This window comes from Bos taurus, chromosome 16 (assembly GCF_002263795.3).
Source record: "Bos taurus isolate L1 Dominette 01449 registration number 42190680 breed Hereford chromosome 16, ARS-UCD2.0, whole genome shotgun sequence".
Classification (NCBI taxonomy): Eukaryota; Metazoa; Chordata; class Mammalia; order Artiodactyla; family Bovidae; genus Bos; species Bos taurus.
In genome coordinates this window covers 79,614,617-79,634,874 of record NC_037343.1, presented here as the reverse complement: position 1 = coordinate 79,634,874, position 20,258 = coordinate 79,614,617, and the positions used below count along the sequence as shown (strand labels likewise).

The 20,258-nt window shown below is 61.8% G+C and overlaps 1 protein-coding gene across 3 annotated transcripts in view; it reads left to right on the top strand.

The window, feature by feature from the left end:
- Positions 1–20,258, top strand: part of CACNA1S (calcium voltage-gated channel subunit alpha1 S) — a 56,748-nt gene that overhangs the window by 23,664 nt on the left and 12,826 nt on the right. For 2 of the 3 annotated variants that reach the window (XM_024976574.2, XM_059875843.1), the window contains exons 10-29: positions 132–292; positions 1,994–2,219; positions 3,127–3,334; positions 3,507–3,627; positions 3,910–4,024; positions 4,393–4,486; positions 5,055–5,124; positions 5,653–5,785; positions 6,359–6,488; positions 7,036–7,095; positions 8,507–8,613; positions 8,983–9,070; positions 9,318–9,425; positions 11,256–11,308; positions 11,490–11,636; positions 12,031–12,232; positions 12,563–12,721; positions 14,091–14,201; positions 14,705–14,788; positions 19,799–19,855. In XM_024976574.2, the coding sequence (XP_024832342.1) occupies positions 132–292; positions 1,994–2,219; positions 3,127–3,334; positions 3,507–3,627; positions 3,910–4,024; positions 4,393–4,486; positions 5,055–5,124; positions 5,653–5,785; positions 6,359–6,488; positions 7,036–7,095; positions 8,507–8,613; positions 8,983–9,070; positions 9,318–9,425; positions 11,256–11,308; positions 11,490–11,636; positions 12,031–12,232; positions 12,563–12,721; positions 14,091–14,201; positions 14,705–14,788; positions 19,799–19,855 (2,434 nt within the window). The remainder of the gene's footprint in view (positions 1–131; positions 293–1,993; positions 2,220–3,126; positions 3,335–3,506; positions 3,628–3,909; positions 4,025–4,392; positions 4,487–5,054; positions 5,125–5,652; positions 5,786–6,358; positions 6,489–7,035; positions 7,096–8,506; positions 8,614–8,982; positions 9,071–9,317; positions 9,426–11,255; positions 11,309–11,489; positions 11,637–12,030; positions 12,233–12,562; positions 12,722–14,090; positions 14,202–14,704; positions 14,789–19,798; positions 19,856–20,258) is intronic. The other variant, XM_024976575.2, reaches the window with a different exon arrangement.

The following is a 20,258-nucleotide window of genomic DNA, read 5'->3' as shown; positions in this document are numbered from 1 at the left end:
CCTCTGGTGTAGCTGGAGGAGGGAGTGGGTGGTCAGACTAAGTGTGACCAGAGCGGCCTGAAGGCAGCCCCGGGGGAGGTGGGGGCTCTGGTAACACAACCTTTTCCCCTCCCTCCGTGCCTGCTTCTCAGCCGACACTGGAGGCAGTGGAACCGTGTCTTCCGCTGGAAGTGCCACGATGTGGTGAAGTCCAGGGTGTTCTACTGGCTGGTCATCCTGATCGTCGCTCTCAACACACTGTCGATCGCCTCAGAGCACCACCACCAGCCTCTCTGGTTGACCCACCTGCAAGGTGAGACACGTGACTGGCGGCCAAAGCCAATGGTGCCTCAGGTTCTGTGAAGTCAGTTAGACGTTGACATCATTTTCTAGGAACTCTAGTGGTGGCCCTCTCTTCCTCGTGGCATTACCAGGGGAAATATTAATAACAGCAGCACACTGGGGACCCACCAGGTGCTTGCCAGGTGCCTGGGCAAATGATCACAGACACAGCTATTGGATGGACCGGTGAGCAGTGACTGAGCGCTTCACACATCCAAGTTCATTCAAGTTCTACTCCATACACAGCAGCCTCTCACCAAGTGTTTAGAGCATACACGCTCTATGTAAGGCCAAGTAAAGAATGCAGGGAACACAGAGAAGGAAGGTACCTCTCCCACCTTCAAGGAGTTTCCTGAGCCAAAGAAGAAGACAGATATTGATGAGTGATGTCAGGTCAAATAGGGAGGGCAACGATGGAGGGAAATGTAAGGGGAGGATTACAGAGGAGGGGAGGCTGGATGGGAGAAAGACACTCTGGTTAAAATGATGAAAAAGATAAAAGAAGGAAAACTGCTAGAAAACTATCTTTTTCTGTGGGGAGGAGACAGGAAATAATGTTACAGATCAGATGCATGTATGCATTCATCCATCTATTCGTCTGTCCACTCATCCATCAATCAATCCATGCATCTGTCCATCTGTTCATCCATCCATCTAACCATCCACCCATCCACACACATCCATCCATCTAACCATCCATCCATCCACTCATTGCAGCCAACATTCTTGAGAACTCCTTAAGTGTGTTAAGCATCGTTAATGCGTTGTCAATAACCAATGTAGACAAAATGTGAACACTATCCACCAAGAGGGGTCAGAGATGAATTTGAGGTCCCTGGTCTATGCAGATAAGTGAATGGCAGTGCCACTTGCTGAGATGGGGAAGACAGTCAGTGACCAGGTATTTTTTTGGGATGGGAGAAGACAGGCAGTCCCCATCAGCTTAATCTTGGGCATGTTGAGTTTGAGGTTCCTTTGAGACATCCCAGTGAGACGTTGAGGAGACAGACGCAAATTAGGTCTGGGAGCCAGTGGAAGGTCTGGGTTGAAAAGTCAGAGTCCGGAGTCACCAGCAGGCATGATAATCGAAGCTTGGCCTTAGAAGGCATCACCAGGCCCCCAGAGGACGGTGTGCACTCACATGCTCAGCTCAAGTGCAGCACTCAGGGGGGGTGGGGGTGCCTCTGTAGAGGGGCACAGGAGAAGAGGGCACAGGAGAAGAGGGCACAGGAGAAGCTGGAGGAATCCTAGGGGGGTGTGGTGTCCAGGCGGCAAGGGAAGCGAACATTTTAAAAGGCAAGAGGGGACTTCCCTGGCAGCCCAGTGCTTAGGACTCTGCCCTTTGGGTTCCGACCCCTGGTTGCTGTGTTTCTGGGAGGTCAAGGAAATGGGGTCAAAATGCCTGCGGCTTGATTGCTGGAGTGAGGAGGGCGGGCCTGCCAAACGCGGTACAGTTTACCTTGTTAGAATCTAGGCTGTGTCCCTTCAGTGGGGAGGATTCACCAGGTTTTACTGGATCTGGAGGGCAGGGAGAGGAGGATGTCCTGGAATCGCCGCGGGGAGGGTGCCGGGTGTGGGGCCCTTGTGTCGCTGGAAGTGGAGGGTCACTGGGGGCCTGGCCCAGGCCGGATGCGCAGGGCAGTGGCGCTGAGCTGCGCGGGCCGCCCTGCAGACGTGGCCAACCGGGTGCTGCTGGCCCTGTTCACCGTGGAGATGCTGATGAAGATGTACGGGCTGGGCCTGCGCCAGTACTTCATGTCCATCTTCAACCGCTTCGACTGCTTCGTGGTGTGCAGCGGCCTCCTGGAGATCCTGCTGGTGGAGTCGGGTGCCATGTCGCCCCTGGGCATCTCGGTGCTGCGCTGCATCCGTCTGCTGCGGATCTTCAAGATCACCAAGTGAGCGGGGGCGTGGTCCCGGCGCCCCGCCCCTCCCCCGCTCCTCCCTCCTGCCTCCCTGCCCCGCCCCTCTACCATTCCAGCAGGGGCGTGGTCCCGTCCGCCCCCGCCTGCCGCGCCCCACCCCTCCCACCACCCCGCCCCACCCCTCCCACCGCCCCGCCCCTCCCGCCTTGCCCCGTCCCGCCCCTTCACCCTCCAAGCAGGGGCGTCGCCCCGACCGCCTTGCCCTGCCCCTCCACCTTTCCATCAGGGAGCGTGGTCCCACCGCCCCTCCCTCCTGCCTCCCTGCCCCGCCCCTCTACCCTTCCATCAGGGGCGTGGTCCCTCCCGCCCCGCGCCTGCCCCGCCCCGCCCCTCCGACCACCCCCACACCTCCTGCCTGCCCCGCCCCTCCCGCCTTGCCCCATCCCGCCCCTCCACCCTCCCAACTGGGGCGTGGTCCCGCCTATCCGCCTGCCCCGCCCCTCCCCTCCACCTTTCCATCAGGGGGCGTGGTCCCGCCGCCCCTCCCTCCTCCTCCCTGCCCCGCCCCTCGACCCTTCCCCCTTCCACCTCCATTTCTCCTGTTTACTTACCTCTCACCAGGCCGATTGAGGGGCATGGAAAAGAGAGAGGAAAGGGAAGAGACTGGGAGAGGGAGGAAGGAAAGGAAGGTGGAACAGGAGGAGGAGAAGGGGGTGGTGAGAAAGGATAGCCGAGAAGAGGGCGTGGAGTGGTCGCGGGCCCTGGGTGCAGGGGAGGGGTGGGCCTCACCCCCGTGGGGTTCAGAGTCTAGTGGTGGCCCCGGAAGTCAAACGGCCACCCTACTAAGGAGAACGAAATGACAAACCGGGATGGGAGCTCTGGATCCAGGCAGCCCGAGCCTGACCGGCCGCCCCACCTCAGCGCCCGTCCCGTCCTCCAGGTACTGGACGTCGCTGAGCAACCTGGTGGCGTCGCTGCTCAACTCCATCCGCTCCATCGCCTCGCTGCTGCTGCTGCTCTTCCTGTTCATCGTCATCTTCGCCCTGCTGGGCATGCAGCTCTTCGGGGGCAGGTACGACTTCGAGGACACCGAGGTGCGGCGTAGCAACTTCGACAGCTTCCCACAGGCCCTCATCAGCGTCTTCCAGGTAGGCCAGAGCCGCTTGCTGCCTGCCCTGCCAGGCGGGGCCTCGCCTCCTCTGACCCGTCCCCCGTCCCCTCCAGCCGTGGACAGTTTTGGGGCGACGTTGGAAGGGGTCTCTTGGACAACGTAGTCCCCAGGGAGGACTCTCACATCCCTCTGTTTCCCTCCCACCCCAGGTGCTGACAGGAGAGGACTGGAACTCCGTGATGTACAACGGGATCATGGCCTACGGCGGCCCATCCTACCCCGGGGTGCTCGTCTGCATTTACTTCATCATCCTGTTTGTTTGCGGCAACTGTATCCCCTGGGGCGCAGGGCTCAGAAGAGAGCCCGGAGTGGGGAAGGGTCCAGGTGCCCAGGCCCTCTGCAGGAAGGGGGGAGTGCCCAGGATCAAGGGCGGGGGAGGGGACACAGCAGGTGCCTTGTGGGGACAGCAGTAGGGCAGTTCCTTCCAGCAGGAGGTTAAGGGACCTCAGGGTGACTGGTGACAGCGGGGAGGAGTCAGTCCCAGAAAGCCCGAGCACCAGGGCAGGCAGGTCCTGCCGAGCCCAGCACCCCGGCTCCTTAGCGGCACCTCAGACATCCTGCTCAACGTCTTCCTGGCCATCGCTGTGGACAACCTGGCAGAGGCCGAGAGCCTGACTTCTGCCCAGAAGGCCAAGGCTGAAGAGCGGAGACGCAGGAAGATGTCCAAGTGAGTGGGTGACCCAGCAGGAGGGACCTGCGAGAGGGGCGGAGGGAGGGCACCCCACACAGGAGAGCTGAGCCGTCCTGGACCAAACCGAACCCAGACAGTACCACCACGGATGGCGCCACGGCCGCCCCCCACCAGCTGGCAGGCCCTGGGATGGCTGACACCGAGGCTGCCGGCGCTGCTCGCTCATCGTGGGGGGAGGACGCGCTTGGCCTGTGCTGCTCCTGCCCTCGTGTAGTGCCCCCGCCTCGAACCCTGGGTGGGGTCGGGGAGGGCGCCCTCAGGCTGAGCAGACCCCAGAAGGTGGAGGTTCTCTTCCATGGAGGAGCGGGGTCTCCACTTTGGGTTTGCTTGGTTTTCCAACTCAGGGGTCTCCCGGACAAGTCAGAGGAGGAGAAGGTGACGGTGGCCAAGAAGCTGGAGCAGAAACCCAAGGGGGAAGGCATCCCCACCACCGCCAAGGTGAGCCCGTCAGCCCATTGGGTGCTCTCAGGGGCTGCGGGGAGGGGCCTCTGAAAGTCCCCCTTTCGCCCATGCCTTAGGATGGGGCTGTGGGAAGGGGGCTGTCTGCCTGGGCACCAGCCAGGTCAGGGCAGCTCCACTGCAGGGAAGCCTTTGCGCTGAGGGCGCACACACCCCAACCGAGGAAGCAGACTTCTCTGTATCATGCCCGTTCCCCATCTGATACTCTGCTCCACGGAGCAGTGCAGACCAGCTTCTAGCCCTGCCGTTCTGTCCCGGCCTGGGGGCTGAGGAAGTAGAGTTCAGAGGGGCAGGGGGTGGGGGGGTCCTGGCCTGGGGACTCCTGTGTCTTCTGAGAACTAAGCGGGGGGTATGGTGCTCAGGCTCAGACAGGCGGGGGTCCCGGTGGCTTTCTGGGCCTGGCTTCCCCTTCGTGAGGTGGGAATGACTGACCGTGACGGCAGCACCCCCAGGCCGCAGGGAGGCTCAGGTGAGCTCACACCTGCACGCCCTCCGGCCGGTGGGGACCACAGCTCTGCCTTTCATCTTGCTCTGTTCCTCTCTCCAGCTGAAGATCGACGAGTTTGAATCCAACGTCAACGAGGTGAAGGACCCCTACCCCTCAGCCGACTTCCCAGGTGAGGGTCCCGAGACTGAGGGCGGGGTGTGCAGGGGTGGCTCCTCATGCTGGCTGTTCCCCTCCCCGCACCCGAATGAGGGTTTGTGGAACCCGACTCCGGGAGAGAGAAGCTCAGAGTCCATTTATCTCAACGGGACTCCTGCCCTCAATGGCACGAGGTGGGAGCCTGCCTGGCAGGCAAGTCAGGGGCAGAGCCGGGCCCAGCACTGTGGTCGCTTGCAGAGCAGGGCCCCTTGCGCCCCCAGCCTGCGAGCCACCCCAGGGTGGTACATCCAGCCCCGAGACAAGAGTTGCAGCAGCAAGACTCTGGGACCTTGCTCCTGGCCCCACTTCTGGAAGGTCCCGAGGCCGACAGCTCTCAGGCCAGCGTGCTGTGGGGAAGGGAGGTGCCCGGGTGGACCCTGCCGGCCCCCCACGCCGCGTGTCACTCCCTGGCTGCCGGGGGCTCACGGTTGGTTCAGAGCACAGGAGCCGAGGGAGTAGTGAAGCGTGGAAAGACACCCCAGCCTCTCTGCCCTCCCCACAGGGGACGACGAGGAAGACGAGCCCGAGGTCCCAATAAGCCCCCGGCCCCGTCCGCTGGCTGAGCTGCAGCTGAAGGAGAAGGCGGTGCCCATTCCAGAAGCCAGTGCCTTCTTCATCTTCAGCCCCACCAACAAGTGGGTGGCTCCTCGGCGGTGGGGCAGGGTGATGGTGGGGTCTCAGAGAAGGCTGCTTCCTGCTCCGAGAAGACCGCCTTCTCCCAACTCTCTGGGCCTACAGTTACACTGTGAGAAAGGCATTCCTTTAACTTCAGATCTCTTGCTCCATTTAACGTGCCAGCATCCCCAGCAGACGTATATTTTAAGCCTCACGCGTTACTTATACCCAAGTGTGACCAGATACGTTGGTTCCTTTCTGAGAGCAGAGTGGGGCTGTAGTTCTCACGGGCTTCAGTCTGACACCTTTAGATAACAGACCATAGTTCTGGAGTTTCAGCGGTCAGCCTCAGGGCCTGAGGCTGGAGAGCAGCCTGCTCTGTGTTTTGATGGGAGCCATGGGATGGGCGGAGTGTTGGGGGAGGGCTTGTTGAGGGATGGGATGGGGCTGCGTAGCAACAGAACGGGGGCGGGGCCCGGCAAGTCCCGCAGAGGCCACCTGGATGCAGGCAGACCTTCTGCACTGACCAGGGCGGAGGCTGCTGAGGCCTGAAGGCCGCGTTCAGAGCCTCCTGACCCCCCGCTTGCCCACAGGATCCGCGTCCTGTGCCACCGCATTGTCAATGCCACCTGGTTCACTAACTTCATCCTGCTCTTCATCCTGCTCAGCAGTGCCGCCTTGGCCGCCGAGGACCCCCTCCGGGCTGAGTCCGTGAGGAACCAGGTGATGGCAGCCAACTCAGCGCCCCTCACTCCAGGCCTCAGGCACCCACACCTCACCCTGAGGCCCCCCCCGTTCAGCTGTATCCACTATGAGGCCCCCGGCATCACAGTTGCTTAGAGTTTAAGTCCCCAGAGGGCCAAAGCTGCCCGACTCACTCCTTCTGGACAGTGTGGTCACAGCATGTGCCCTAGACAGGCTCTGGGTGCTGGGTTTTAGCAGTGATGATGGTAGGGATGGTGGTGGTCTTGATGGTGATGGTGGTGTGGTGATGGTGGTGGTGTTGGGGGGATGGTGGTGATGGGGTGCGGGTGGTCTTGATGGTGACGACGGTGTGATGGTGGTGACGGTGGTGGTGGGAGGGGGTGGTGGTGCTGGGGGATGGGGTGGTGGGGGGTGGGGGGGTGGGGGGTGGGGGGATGGTGTGGGGGATGGGGGTGGGGGTGGTTTTGATGATGACAGCGGTGTGGTGACGGTGCTGATGCTGATGAAGGTAACGATGCCATCCCTGCTCTGCTCCTTCTCTCACTGACTCCTGCTCTGCCACCAGATCCTCGGGTATTTTGACATCGGGTTCACCTCTGTCTTCACTGTGGAGATTGTCCTCAAGGTGAGTGAAGGCCATGAGATGACACCCCGGGCCGGCTGGGGCCCCCACTTACACAGGCTGTGCTCCCTCGGGGGCTGGGTCGCAGGGAGGAGGGACAAGCCGGAAGGCGGCGGAGAGCAAGAGGGACAGACTCTCAGGACCCAGGGGACCGGGTGGTCTCAGCTCAGAGCTGGCATGAGCGGGCGAGCAGGCAGGTGGGTGCAGGCCTGGGGTACGGTCAGTGGGCAGCCCATGCGCCTCTCAGCAGAGCGCCCTGTGTGTCTGTGAAGCTTTGGGCACCTTCTTCCACCGTCCAGGCTCGGCTCGCCTAAGTGCAGACGGGGAGCAGTGATCTGTTCCCAGGCCTTTGTTGTCAGTGACTGAAAGGGCTCCCCCAGGGTCCCAGAGAAGTGGCTGTTGCCCTGGGCGGGGTTTCTGGCAGCTCCGCCCTCTCACGGCCCCCACCCCATGCCCCCCATCCATAGCACACCGCTGCCCTCCTGTTCTCACAGCGGACACACTGGGTCACACCATCATGGTGGGGGGTCTGGGGGCAGAGGTCTCCCACCTGTGACTGGGGCCCGGAGGGAAGAGGGGAGCCGTGCAAGGGGAGCAGGCCCAGAGCCGGCTGCAGTATGAAGGGAGGACAGTCCCTTCATTCAGGGGCCTGTTTATTGAAGGAATTGATCAGAGGGAAATGGTAGCTCCTTGGGGTCCAGGAGGACTTCTTGGAGGTGGTGATGTTAGAGTTAGGCCTTGAGATTGGACAGGACTTCATCAGAGAGAGAGTAGGGCACTCCAGGATGAAACAGTGACTGATGCATTGTACAGAGATGTTTGAGATGTGCTCAGAGAGGAGAAAGTGGACCATCTGGGCTGGGATACAGCACGTTTGGGGTGGGGGGTGGCGCCAGGCAATGTCTTCAGTCTTGACAGGCTGTTGAGCCTGACCCAACCACTACTAGAACACTTTCCAGGGAGGAAGAGGAGGACGAAGAGGAGGGAGGAGGAGGAGGGAGGAGGAGGAAGGAGGAGGAAGGGGAGGAGGGAAAGGAGGAGGGAGGAGGAGGAAGAGGAGGAGGGATAGGAAGGGGAATTGTATCTGTAGGGCAGAGGGCAGGGCTTCTATAACAAGGAGACCCTGGGTTCCCATGGCCTCGCTGCCCAAGAGAGGTCCCTGCGGTCCCAGAACCGGGCGCCAAGGATGGGGCTGTGCCCTGAGTGTCTGAGTGCCTAGAGTGTCCCCAGGTGCCCCATTAGGGGCGTGTCCCCAGGCTCCACCCACTAGGGGGCGTGTGTCCCCAGGCTCCACTCCCACCAGGGGGGAGTGTCCCCAGGCTCCACCCACCAGGGGCGTGTCCCCGGGCTCCGCCCCCAACCAGGGGCGTGTCCCCAGCCCCGCCCCGCCCCAGCATGCCGCCTCTCCCCCTAGATGACCACCTACGGGGCCTTCCTGCACAAGGGCTCCTTCTGCCGCAACTACTTCAACATCCTGGACCTGGTGGTGGTGGCCGTGTCCCTCATCTCCATGGGACTCGAGTGAGTGGGGCAGCGGCCCGTGTTGGTTGGTGGGCCCCGAGCTGCCGGGGATGGCATTCAGGGTCCCTTGGTCTGGCACCACCTGGCCTGAGTGACAAGGTTCAGCAGGCAGAGTGTGTGTGGGAGACCAGGAGGGCATGTGGACAGAGGGCAGTTGCCCCCAGCCCTGTGGGGAACATGGCCCTGGTGCCTGGGGAGCTCCTGTCTGAGGGAGGAGAAGGTCTGTGGCCCACCCTGGAGGGAGGCAGCCCAGGGCGGGAGGCCCCTCTGTCCCGGGGTGGGACACACGCAGCCTCAGGGGGCGGCCAGGCAGACAGGCGAGGATGCAGAGAGCTGGGGGCGGGGGAAGGCTGAGCAGGCCGCCCCCAGGTCCAGCACCATCTCCGTGGTGAAGATCCTGAGGGTCCTGAGGGTGCTCCGACCGCTCCGGGCCATCAACAGAGCCAAAGGCCTGAAGGTGAGAGGGGCCCAGAGGGACCCTCGGGGGAGGGGACCCCAAGCCTGACTCCAGACTTGGCCCAGACAGCACTGGCTCGGCCCGCCCCCTTTGCACAGTGGGGATGGGGATGAGCCCGGGCAGCTCTGTCCCCATGAGCCCTTTCTGTCCTCAATAAGCTGGGAGGGAGCTAAGCTTGCACTCGAGGCCCCTGGGCTGGGCTGGGCGTGAGAAGGGGCAGGTGCCAACCAGGCTCCCACCCCTGCAGCACGTGGTACAGTGTGTGTTCGTGGCCATCCGCACCATCGGGAACATCGTCCTGGTCACCACCCTCCTGCAGTTCATGTTCGCTTGCATCGGCGTCCAGCTCTTCAAGGTGAGCCCCGCCGGCCCCCCGCCCAGTGCTGGCTGGCCCATGTCCCCTCCAAGCAAAGGGAGGCCAGCTGTGAGGGCGCGTGTCCTGAATGCACGGGTGTAAGGCACGCTGTCAGGAGTTTGAGTGCGGACCCTCAGGGGTGGCCCCCCGCTGTCCCGCTGGCCCTCTGGATCGAAGCCCCGGTCTGCCAGCCTAAGCAGCATCCTCCCTGCTGCCATCCCCTCCACCCTCGGGGACAGGGCCGGGCCTAACCCTCACCCACCGCGCCTCTGCAACCTGAGCGCCCACTGGTGTGTCCACCGGGAGCTTCTGCAGGGCGGGGGTGGGGATCTGCTGTGTCCCATCTGGGAGCTGCCCCCTCAGGTTCTCAGTTTTCTGGGAGAATTCAGCCAGTCACTCCCGTCTGGGACTCAGCCAGCCCTGCAGTCCCGCTTCTTTTCCAGATCTGATTGCTGGATGCCTCTGGCTTTTAGATCACATGCAGGACACAGACATGACCTCGAGGACAAATCCACATTCCTGACCTTCCAGGTCCTTCCAGAACGCTCTGCTCCCGCCCCCAAAGCACCGTCTTTTCAATCGCGATTATATAACCTCAGTCATTCTTAGACATGCAATAGCTTCATCTCACAATCCTTCATTCATTTAACTAACATTTCGAGGGCAATTTCTTTGGGTCCAGGCCTCTGCTAGGGCTTGAGAGGGCCACGCTGCAAACCCCACCAGGTCGTCCCTGTGGGCAGGGGCAGGCTTTGGGGAGAGCTGTCAGGGTGGGGCTCCCAGAGGACGTTTAGGGGCCGGGTCCTGTGGGTTTCTGTCCTGGCACAGTGGGAGAGGTGTCTGGACTGACAGCTTAGTCTCAAAACAGTGCTCACAGCGGGCTGCATGCGGCCCATCCCCCCGCTCCAGCCAGGCTGCCCCGCCCTCCTGCCCAGCGTTGCCCTCTGCAACCTGGGGACCCTGGCACCCCTGAGGGCAGGGTCTCGATATGACCGACTCATTCTCACCTTGGCACCATCTAGGCTGCCGCATAGAAGCCCCCCAGACTCGCTCCCAGGGAACGAGGAGCAGCTGCCCTTCCGCCCTCCACCCTCTCGGTGCCTTAGTCTCTTATCAGCAGACCCCCAGTTCCCGCCCGCCCACATACGTTCACCTTCTGCTCCGAGACATCAGGGGAGGTGGTGACGCGGTGTGTGGCCTTCAGCTTGTCCTGTGTTCCTGGCGGAGGCAGTTCCCTCTCCTGGCCCTCGAGGGACCCGGACCAGTATCTGTGGGTTCAAATTTAATTTAGCCACAGGCAGACTGGCAATCACCTCCTTTTGCCCAAATGAAACATTCCGTGGGCACCCAGTGTGTAAGGCAGATCAGAGAAGCTGCTCAGGCTGAAATCCGCAGAGGGGCTCACAGAGCCCAACCACTGAGCCCTGGGGGTGGGCGTGCTGGGACCCCTGCGCCATGTGGAGATAAGAGGTCTCATCCGTCCCAGCTGGGCTCTGTCCCGGGGCCTGAGCCAGGGGTGTGGGGGGCGGGGCAGCCTGGTCCTTGCTCTGTGACAGGGAGACCCAGCAGAGGGGGCAGGGGCTGTGCCCGTGCTTCCCTTCCCCGGGCTGGCCTGGGCGCCAGCAGCGCCATCACGCAGGGGCCAGTGCCCAGCCTTGCCGCTATCTGCCCGGCGGGGAGCAGGGTGGGATGGACAGTCCTGGGCCCTGCCCCACGGCCAGGCCGCCCTGCAGAGGAAAACCCAGACCCTGCCCTCCTTCCTCCCTGCCACCCCATCTTTCCACCCTGTTTCCATGACAACCTGTCTCCCTCCTTCCCTCCGGGATACAGGGGAAGTTCTTCAGCTGCAATGACTTGTCCAAGATGACGGAGGAGGAGTGCAGGTGTGCAGGGGGGCCCTCCGCTGGAGAACTGGGGAACCTGAGCTCCTCGGGCTCACAGAGGCCCCTTCCTCGGGTGACCCTGGGGAGGGTCCCGGGTCCGGAGCACACTCACTGCCCAGGGCTGGGAGGACGTGGGGAGGGGGCCTGCGTGCAGTGTGGTGACCTGGCCCCCCGACCCCAGGGGCTACTACTATGTGTACAAAGATGGAGACCCCACACAGATAGAGGTGCGTCCCCGCCAGTGGGTGCACAACGCCTTCCACTTCGACAACGTGCTTTCGGCCATGATGTCCCTCTTCACCGTGTCCACCTTCGAGGGATGGCCTGAGTGAGTGAGCGGGGACCCTGGAGACACAGCCATGCCCGGGGGAGGCCCAGGAACCACCTGCTGGGCATGGCGGGGGCTCTCACGGCATGTGTGCAGGACGGGGTGCTGGCGGCTCACTCCAGGGACAGCCTGACCCGGGTTGCGTGGGACTGGGCCTCCCTGGCCACAGGGGCACCCTTCTGAGCGACTGGGGGGACACGGCACCCCGTGCGGGACGGGAGGCAGGCCCCTTCCCTGACCTGCCACAGCCTTTCCAGGCAGGGTCCTAACTTCTCCCCTACGGGTGACTGTCCAGGCGGCCCCCCGCTGCCGGTGGGACGGAGCCCACCCTTCCTAGTCAGGCTCGGCCTCAGCCTAGCCTGCCCAGCCCACCACTGTCCTCTGCCCACCCCAGGCTGCTGTACAAGGCCATTGACTCTCATGAGGAGGACAAGGGCCCCGTGTACAACCACCGCGTGGAGATGGCCATTTTCTTCATCATCTACATCATCCTTATCGCCTTCTTCATGATGAACATCTTCGTGGGCTTTGTCATCGTCACCTTCCAGGAGCAGGGGGAGACTGAGTACAAGAACTGTGAGCTGGACAAGAACCAGGTGCTGGGCCCCCTGCAGCCGGCATGAGGCTCGGGCCAGGGAAAAGGGTCCTGGGGTGGGGGTGACCCACGACCCTCCTCCAGCCCATCTCCCACCCGAAGCAGCACTCGGTGGTCAGGTGGGGTCCCCTGTGGACCTGTCGTGATGCCCAGAGCCCCTAGAAATGGGCATTGTCGGCTCCAGAGGAACCGCAGCCCTGGGGGAGACCCTTCCCTGAACAGCCGGCAGCGGCCACAGCTGCCTTTGGTCTGCCGAGGGCGGGACCCTCCAGCCCGGGGCGGGGGCGGGGCCGGGGCCCCGGCGCTGACCTGCCTGACGCTGCCCTCTCAGCGCCAGTGCGTGCAGTACGCCCTGAAGGCCCGGCCCCTGAGGTGCTACATCCCCAAGAACCCCTACCAGTACCGGGTGTGGTACATCGTCACCTCCTCCTACTTCGAGTACCTGATGTTCGCCCTCATCATGCTCAACACCATCTGCCTGGGCATGCAGGTGAGGCCGCCGGGACCAGGGCTGGACGGCCCGCTCCGTGCCAGCCATTGTGCTGAGGTGCCCTGTGGGGCAGAGAGGGGAGCGGGCCACAGGCCCGGGTGCCAGGCACGCGGCGGTGTATGAAGGCGGTGATTCAGGCGCACACGTGGCTGCAGCCACTCAGGGACGGGGCTGGTCACAAAGAGGGTGGGCCGTGTGGGAAGCCCGAAGTGCCCTCTCTGTGTTCCTTCTGCTGTCGCACATCTGGGTGGTGGAGGAGGTTGGAATGTTGGCTCCAGTCCCAAGAAAAGTGGGTTTAATGTTCACAGAACAGGCGTCTCTGCGGGGACGAGCACATTTGGTAGACAAGTCACAGTCAGCAGCGTCACTGCGTGCTCAGTCCCTCAGTCATGTCCGACTCTTTGAGGACCCCGTGGACTGTAGCCCACCAGGCTCCTCTGTCCATGGGATTTCCCAGGCAAGAGTACTAGAGTGGGTTGCCATTTCCTTCTCCAGGGGATATTTGCCTCCCAGGGGTCGAACCTGTGTCTCCTGCATTGGCAGGCGGGTTCTTTACTGCTGAGCCATCAGGGAAGCCCCTCAAGCAGCATGGTTATGAAGCCTTAATTATCTGATCCCTTATTCCAGTGAATCAATAGAATCGCACAGCAAGGCCCCTGGCCTAGGAGTCACATACACTCCCAAGGACCAGAGGCTGCCGGGCGGGGCAGGTCTGGAAAGGGAGTCCCGAGCTGGGGGTCCAGAGCGGAGGAGCCGGGCTCAACATGGGGGCCCGAGGCAGCAACAGGGGTCCGGCAGCCCAGCCAGGACAGGTGGGGCTGGGGCAGGGGCAGCTCCAGAGCCTCTGCTGCCTGGGAAGGTCTCAGGGAAGAAGTGGGCTTCTGTCAACTTTATTTTTAAGAGGGTGAGAGACTCCTGGGAAATGCTGGAGGACACAGATCTCAGGAGGGTCGTAGGGAAGACTCGAGGGGGCTGCGGGCACTGCTCCAGGCTGTCTCTGTGTCCCGGGGGGGCAGCCAGCAGGCACAGGTGACCGTGGGTGGTGGTGGTCGCCCCAGCCTAGAGCCAGGGGGCTTTCCTCCTGGTCCTGCACCCAGGCAGCTCCGGGGAGCTGGCCACAGAGCCTCCCCACTCCGGCCTCCCAGAACAGATGTGTGTGGGTAACCTGCTCATGGGACCCGGGCTGGGCCCCCCTCTCCTCCCTTCACAGTCCTTCCGGGGAGAGGGCGTGGCCGTGAGGCCCAGTAGGATTCTGGACGTGGCCGGAGCAGGCTCCCGGTTCTCTGAGACTAAGGAAAGTGGGGCAGGGGCTGGGGAAGGAGGCGGGGCTCTGGGGGAGCCACCCAGCCCCTCCCTGTGCCCCCCGCAGCACTACAACCAGTCGGAGCAAATGAACCACATCTCTGACATCCTCAACGTAGCCTTCACCATCATCTTCACACTGGAGATGGTCCTCAAGCTCATGGCGTTCAAGGCCAGGGTGAGTCCTGGGCTCTGGGGAGAGCAAGCACGTGTGGCCAGGGGGCGACCTTCCCACAGAGCCCCCCGTGGCCTCGTCCTCCCTTGGGCACTCAGAGCCGGCCGGCCGCTCAGTTCTGGCCGCGGGAGTGGACCGTATGTGCCACTGCCTCTTTGGTCCCTGAGCGTGTGAGCGGCAGCCCCGGGGCCGGGGAGTGTCCGGGTCCCCAAGTCCACGCTCCCCCACCCCCACCCCGTCAGGTCTGCCCGCAAGCCCCAGCCTGGGTTTCAGGGGGTTGGGTGGGGGAAGACTTCCCTGTGTGGACAGGACCCCAATCCTGAGTCTCCTGGGCATGCTGCCTTCCCGTTGGAGCACTTTATGCTCTGGAGGTAAGGGAGCAGAGGAGGGGCCCTGGAGCAGCTCTGGAAAGTGGCATCATGCCCACTCCAGCAACTCTGCATCCCTCAGACAGGGACCGCCGAGCCCCTTCCTTCTGCAGCTCACCCTGGGACCCCCTCCCCCAGGGCTATTTTGGGGACCCCTGGAACGTGTTTGACTTTCTGATTGTCATCGGCAGCATCATCGACGTCATCCTCAGTGAGATCGACGTAAGTACCGGGCAGGCAGAGCCATCGCTGGGGTGGGGCTGAGGCCACAGACCCTGGTGGGGGACCCACTGGTGTGCAGCCCAGCACCCCAGACCACAGATCCTGCAGAGCACACACCTCAGAGTCCAGGCACAATGAAGGTGCCAGGCGGCCCACGGCAAGCACCACAGTGGACAGGAGACGTCCTTTCTGGGCGGGGTGGTCAGGGAAGGCTGCATGGAGGTGGCGCCATGTGAAGGGACCTTCAGGAAAGGGAGGTGGGGAGGGGACAAGCTGCACCGGCAGGGTGGCTGCAGGAGACAGATGAAGAAACAGAAGGTCCAGGGCGTGGAGAGCTCAGCTCGGTAGAAGCAGGCCAGCGTGCAGGGGTGGGGGAACCGCTGGAGAGGCAAGTGGGGGGCTCGAACCTTGTGTCGCCGGCAGTGGGGGGCCACTGGGGGTCTCTGAACAGGGCAGTGGAAGGATCAAAGCTGCACTTCTAAAAAGTGAATCTGGAGTGAGGGCAGGAGACGACTGAAAGCAGGTGCACAGTTAGGGAGGCGGTCGTCTCCCTTCAGATACTTTCCTAGTGCCCCATGTGGGCTACAGATACAGCAACGAGCCGGGGCACTGGGGGAGACAGGCAGTGAAAACCAACCCACCACGTGGCAGGTGTGCCAGTGAAGGGGTGGGAGGTGGCATCGGGTGGCCCCAGTTCAGTCCTGCAGGAGGCATGCGTGCGGGGTTGGGGGCAGAGCACGGCCCCTCAGTAGGGTGAGCTAGGAGGAGGTGGGCTAAGGGCCAGCGGGAGGCCTGGTGGCAGGGCTGGGGAGTGGGGAGCTGAGCTCAGAAACAGGGCAGGGGCTGGACCACGTCCTTTCTTCAGTTCAGTCACTCAGTCGTGTCCGATTCTTTGTGACCCCATGGACCGCAGCACGCCAGGCCTCCCTGTCCTTCACTGTCTCCCAGAGCTTACCCAAGTTCATGTCCATTGAGTCAGTGATGCCATCCAACCATCTCATCCTCTGTCGTCCCCTTCTTTTCCTGCCCCCAATCCCTCCCAGCATCAGAGTCTTTTCCAGTGAGTCAGCTCTTCACATGAGGTGGCCAAAGTACTGGAATTTCAGCTTGAACATCAGTCTTTCCAGTGAACATCCAAGACTGATCTCCTTCAGAATGAACTGGTTGGATCTCCTTGCAGTCCAAGGGACTCTCAAGAGTCTTCTCCAACACCACAGTTCAAAAGCATCAATTCTTCAGCGCTCAGCCTTCCTCACAGTCCAACTCTCACATCCATACATGATCACTGGAAAAACCATAGCCTTGACTAGACGAACCTTTGTTGGCAAAGTAATGTCCCTGCTTTTGAATATGCTATCTAGATTGGTCATAACTTTCCTTCCAAGGAGCAAGCGTCTTTCAATTTCATGGCCACAGTTACCATCTGCAGTGATTTTGGAGCCCAAAAAAATAAAATCAGTCACTGTTTCCATTGTTTCCCCATCTATTTCCCATGAAGTGATGGGACTGGATGCCATGATCTTCATTTTTTGAATGTTGAGTTTTAAGCCAACTTTTTCACTCTCCTCTTTCACTTTCATCAAGAGGCTCTTTAGTTCCTCTTCACTTTCTGCCATAAGGGTGGTGTCATCTGCATATCTGAGGTTATTGATATTTCTCCCGGCAATCTTGATTCCAGCTTGTGCTTCATCCAGCCCGGCATTTCTCATGATGTACTCTGCATGTAAGTTAAATAAGCAGGGTGACAATATACAGCCTTGAGGGACTCCTTTCCTGATTTGGAACCAGTCTGTTGTTTTTTGTCTGGTTCTAACTGTTGTTTCTTGACCTGCACACAGATTTCTCAGGTAAGGTGGTTTGGTATTCCCATCTCTTGAAGAATTTTCCACAGTTTGTTAATTAGTCCTTTGTTAGAGTCCGAGATTTTGTTCTGGGGGGATGAGAGCCCCTGGAGGCACTTACACCTGGTCTGACTTTGGTTCTCAGAGGCCCTCTCTGGATGCTGCACTGCCAACAAGCTGCAGGGGACACTTGGGGTCACTCAGGGCAAGTGGTCAGGATGTACTCTGATCACCCGATGAGGGGTGGCACGGGAGCTGTGGAGGGGACAGGTGACCAGCAGCTGGATCTGCTTGGAGCGTTGAGCTGACAGCATTTGTTGATGAACTTAATTTAGGGGGAGAGGAAAAGTAATCAACCATGACTGCAAGGATCTTGCCCAAGAAACTGAGCTTCCGTTTTCTGAGACGTGGAAACTCCGGGAGGAGTGGGGGTAGCGCAGGAACCAAGAGTCCTATTTGGGGCGCGACAGCTCAGGATGCTTGTGGTGGCGACACGGAGCGGGCTTGGAGTCAGAGGCCTGGAGCACACAGGCTGGTCAGGCTGGAGCCCTAAGTTGGAGACTCCAGGAAGGAGCTGACATTTAGAGTCGTGGGAGTGGGTGAGACAAGCGGCAGAGAGCAGGGCGTCTGGAGGGCGAAGGTCTGGGGGCTGGCCGGTGGTGCTCCTCCAGGAGGGACCCCTGCCCTACAGCCTCCCGGGGAAGGATGCCCATCAGGAGTCGGGAGTGGCAAGAGACAGAGTGGGCTGCGGGCCTGGACGGTTCTGTTTCCTACAAAGAGAAAGAGCCTTGAAGTTGGAGAGAGTGTGCAGCCAAGGAGAGTTTCTTTTGAAAATGGGAGAAATTAGAGCACATCCTGGGCTCAGGGGAGAATCAGCCTGTGGGGGATGGGGGGCGACTGCAGGAGCCACATCTTTGGGCGGAAGCCCTGGGGTCCCCAGGGAGCGCTGGCTCTGGGAACCTGGTTCATCCCCTAGCAGGAAGGGGACGTGAGTCCGTGGCTGTGTGGACAGCGGGATGAGTTAAGTGCCGCCCGGGGCCACAGGAAGGAAAGCGTCAAGGACGTGGGTGGGGGTGAGGGTGGACATCTCCATGATTCTGCACTGGGGCTTGGGGTTCGGGAGCTGCCTTGCATGTGGGGTGGGTCATGCGTTGTTGGAAACACAGGCCAAGAAACACGGGTCCCTGCCCCCAGCGTGTGGCAGCTGCCCCATAAACAGAGGGAGGGGGCGGCTGGAGCGCAGGGGAGTGGAGGTTCCCATGGCATCCAGCCAGCAGGGCCTCCGGGCTGTGGCCAGGAAGCACCCAGGCCGTGGGCTGTGGGGGTGACAGACAGCAGGGCGGCCTCGCCAAGGACCTGAAGCTGGGGAGACTGCAGGTGAAGGTGGGTAGCCGGGGACAGGAAGGGCATCCCGGCACCCGAGGCTGGGATCACAAGGACGCGTCCCCCAGACCGCGCGCCTGCTGGCTGCGTCCCAGAGAGGCCTGGCCAGCCCCTGACGGGGACATGGGTGGCCGTGGGGCGCTTACTCCAGGAGTCCAGGAGAGGACCAGCCCCCAAGCCGGCACACGCCCACGGCCCACCAGTGAGCACTGCAGCCCTGCCAGCCCAGGGCTGGCCCTTGTGGGTGGGTGGGGGCAGGGTGGGGGCCAGGGCAGGGGCCAAGGGCAAGTCTGGAGTCTGTAAGGGGAAGCCTGGCAGAGAGCGGCGCCTTCTGTGGTGAGGGCAGGCCTGGCCTGGGGTCCGCTTCACCCCACACGCAGGACAGACGGAACCCCGTCCATACGCACGCGGCTGGAGGGGGCGGGTTTGAGGCGGCAGACCAGGGTGCCCCGGGGCCTGTGTGCGCGTCTCCTTCACGCCCAGGCCCTGCTGGGAAGTAGCCCCTGCGGGCCCAGGGTTTGGGGCAGCACCTCTCACCGGCTCAGTCTCGGCCTGAATGACAATCAGTCATCCAACGATGACTTGGAGCTTGAGGTCCATGTGGGGGGTCGGGGACGTCGGGGTCAGGCAGAGCTCTTTCTTCCGTGCAGGAGGGACGAGAGTGTCGTTGGTCACCGTGGGATTTTTAGGGACAGCATATGTCCGTCACCAGGCCTGTTTGCCTAAAGTCATGATAAGACTTTGAATTAAAACGCTGACTCGTATCCCTGCCATATAATCCAGAGAGCAGAGAGGGCGGCGCCGTCGGTTAGCACTTTCTGCCAGGAGGGCTCTGCTCTGTCCACGGTGGCAGCCGTGAGCCACGGGTACCTGCTGGTCGTGTGAAATGTGGCCAGTGCAGCCAGGGACGTGAATACCTCGTCTGTGTTGTTTTCACCGTAATCCAGACGGCCGCGTGTGGCTGCAGGCACCCCGTGGTGGCACAGGTCTGGCACATGGCTTGTCATCCCTGGCTGCGTGCTAAATCACCTGGGTGCATTTACACCTGGAAGCCAGGCCCAGTCCCCAGGAGCTGACTTAATCGGCCGGATGGGGACCCAGCAAAGGGGCATATTTTTTTAAGTTCTCTGTGCGATTCTGATGTGCCGCCTGGGCTAAGAACCCATGGTCCAGGAGAAAGCTGCCCGGGGAACCAGTCTCCCAAATAATTAAAGATAAAACCATGATTCCCCACCCCAGGGCTCCAGAAACAGGGCTTCTCCGGAAATGTGGCCGCAGGGAGGAGCTCAGAGTAAACAGGAGGAAAGGCTGCCCCTACACAGCCCGGCCCGTCTAGGAGGCTGGCCCCTGAGACGGAAGCCTTGGTCCGGCTCCCAGGCAGGGGGTCTCAGACTCTCCCAGAGGGCCTTTGACCCTGGAGGGTGGGACCCCCGTGGGGGCCAGCACCTCTGGACTCTCCGGCGACCGTGAGCAGGGCTGTCCTCCGTGGCCTCACTCACAGCCCCAGCTCCACAGACCCCAGACACACAGGCTGCATCTGGGAGGCGAGGGGGTCTGCCCACATTCAGTCTTCCCTCCTCTTCCTGCTCCCTGGCCCCTAGCCTGTCGCCTCACCGCCTCACCGTCCCCACAGCTTCCTCCCCACACCAACCAACCGCCGCCGGGGGTCCTCACCCCCACCTCCCTGCTTTGTTCTCTCTGTAACCCTCTGTGGTCTGTCCTCTCTGAGGCCTCACCTCCCTCCCACCATGTCCCTCCTCTCTCCCCTCCCCCTCTCTCTCCACAGACTTTCCTGGCCTCCAGCGGGGGACTGTATTGCCTGGGTGGCGGCTGCGGGAACGTTGTAATTCCAGGCTGCATGAGCCTGCCCCGCTCGCCCACCAGCTCTGCCCTGCAGCTTGCATGCCTGGGCCTGGCCGCTGGACTGCATGGGGCAGACGCGCTCAGGGCCCCTGCCCCGAGCAGGCCCCCGAGGGTCCGGTTGGGGGCGGGCGGAGATTCTGTGTCACCAGAGTGTGCATGGGTGTGGTGGGAAGTGGGGCTCTGTGCTGACGGGAGCATCCAGAGAGGACTGGATGACAGAGAATCTCAGTGACAGGTCACCAGCACCAAGCTTGTGGGGACGCCAAAAGCCAGGCAGGGGCTCTCCCCTGCCATTCATCCGGTGTGTCAGGGGGGCACATGGGCAGAGGCCTTCCGGCTTGGGACAGCCACGTGCGGGGCAGGGTGGGCGTGGAGTGGCCATT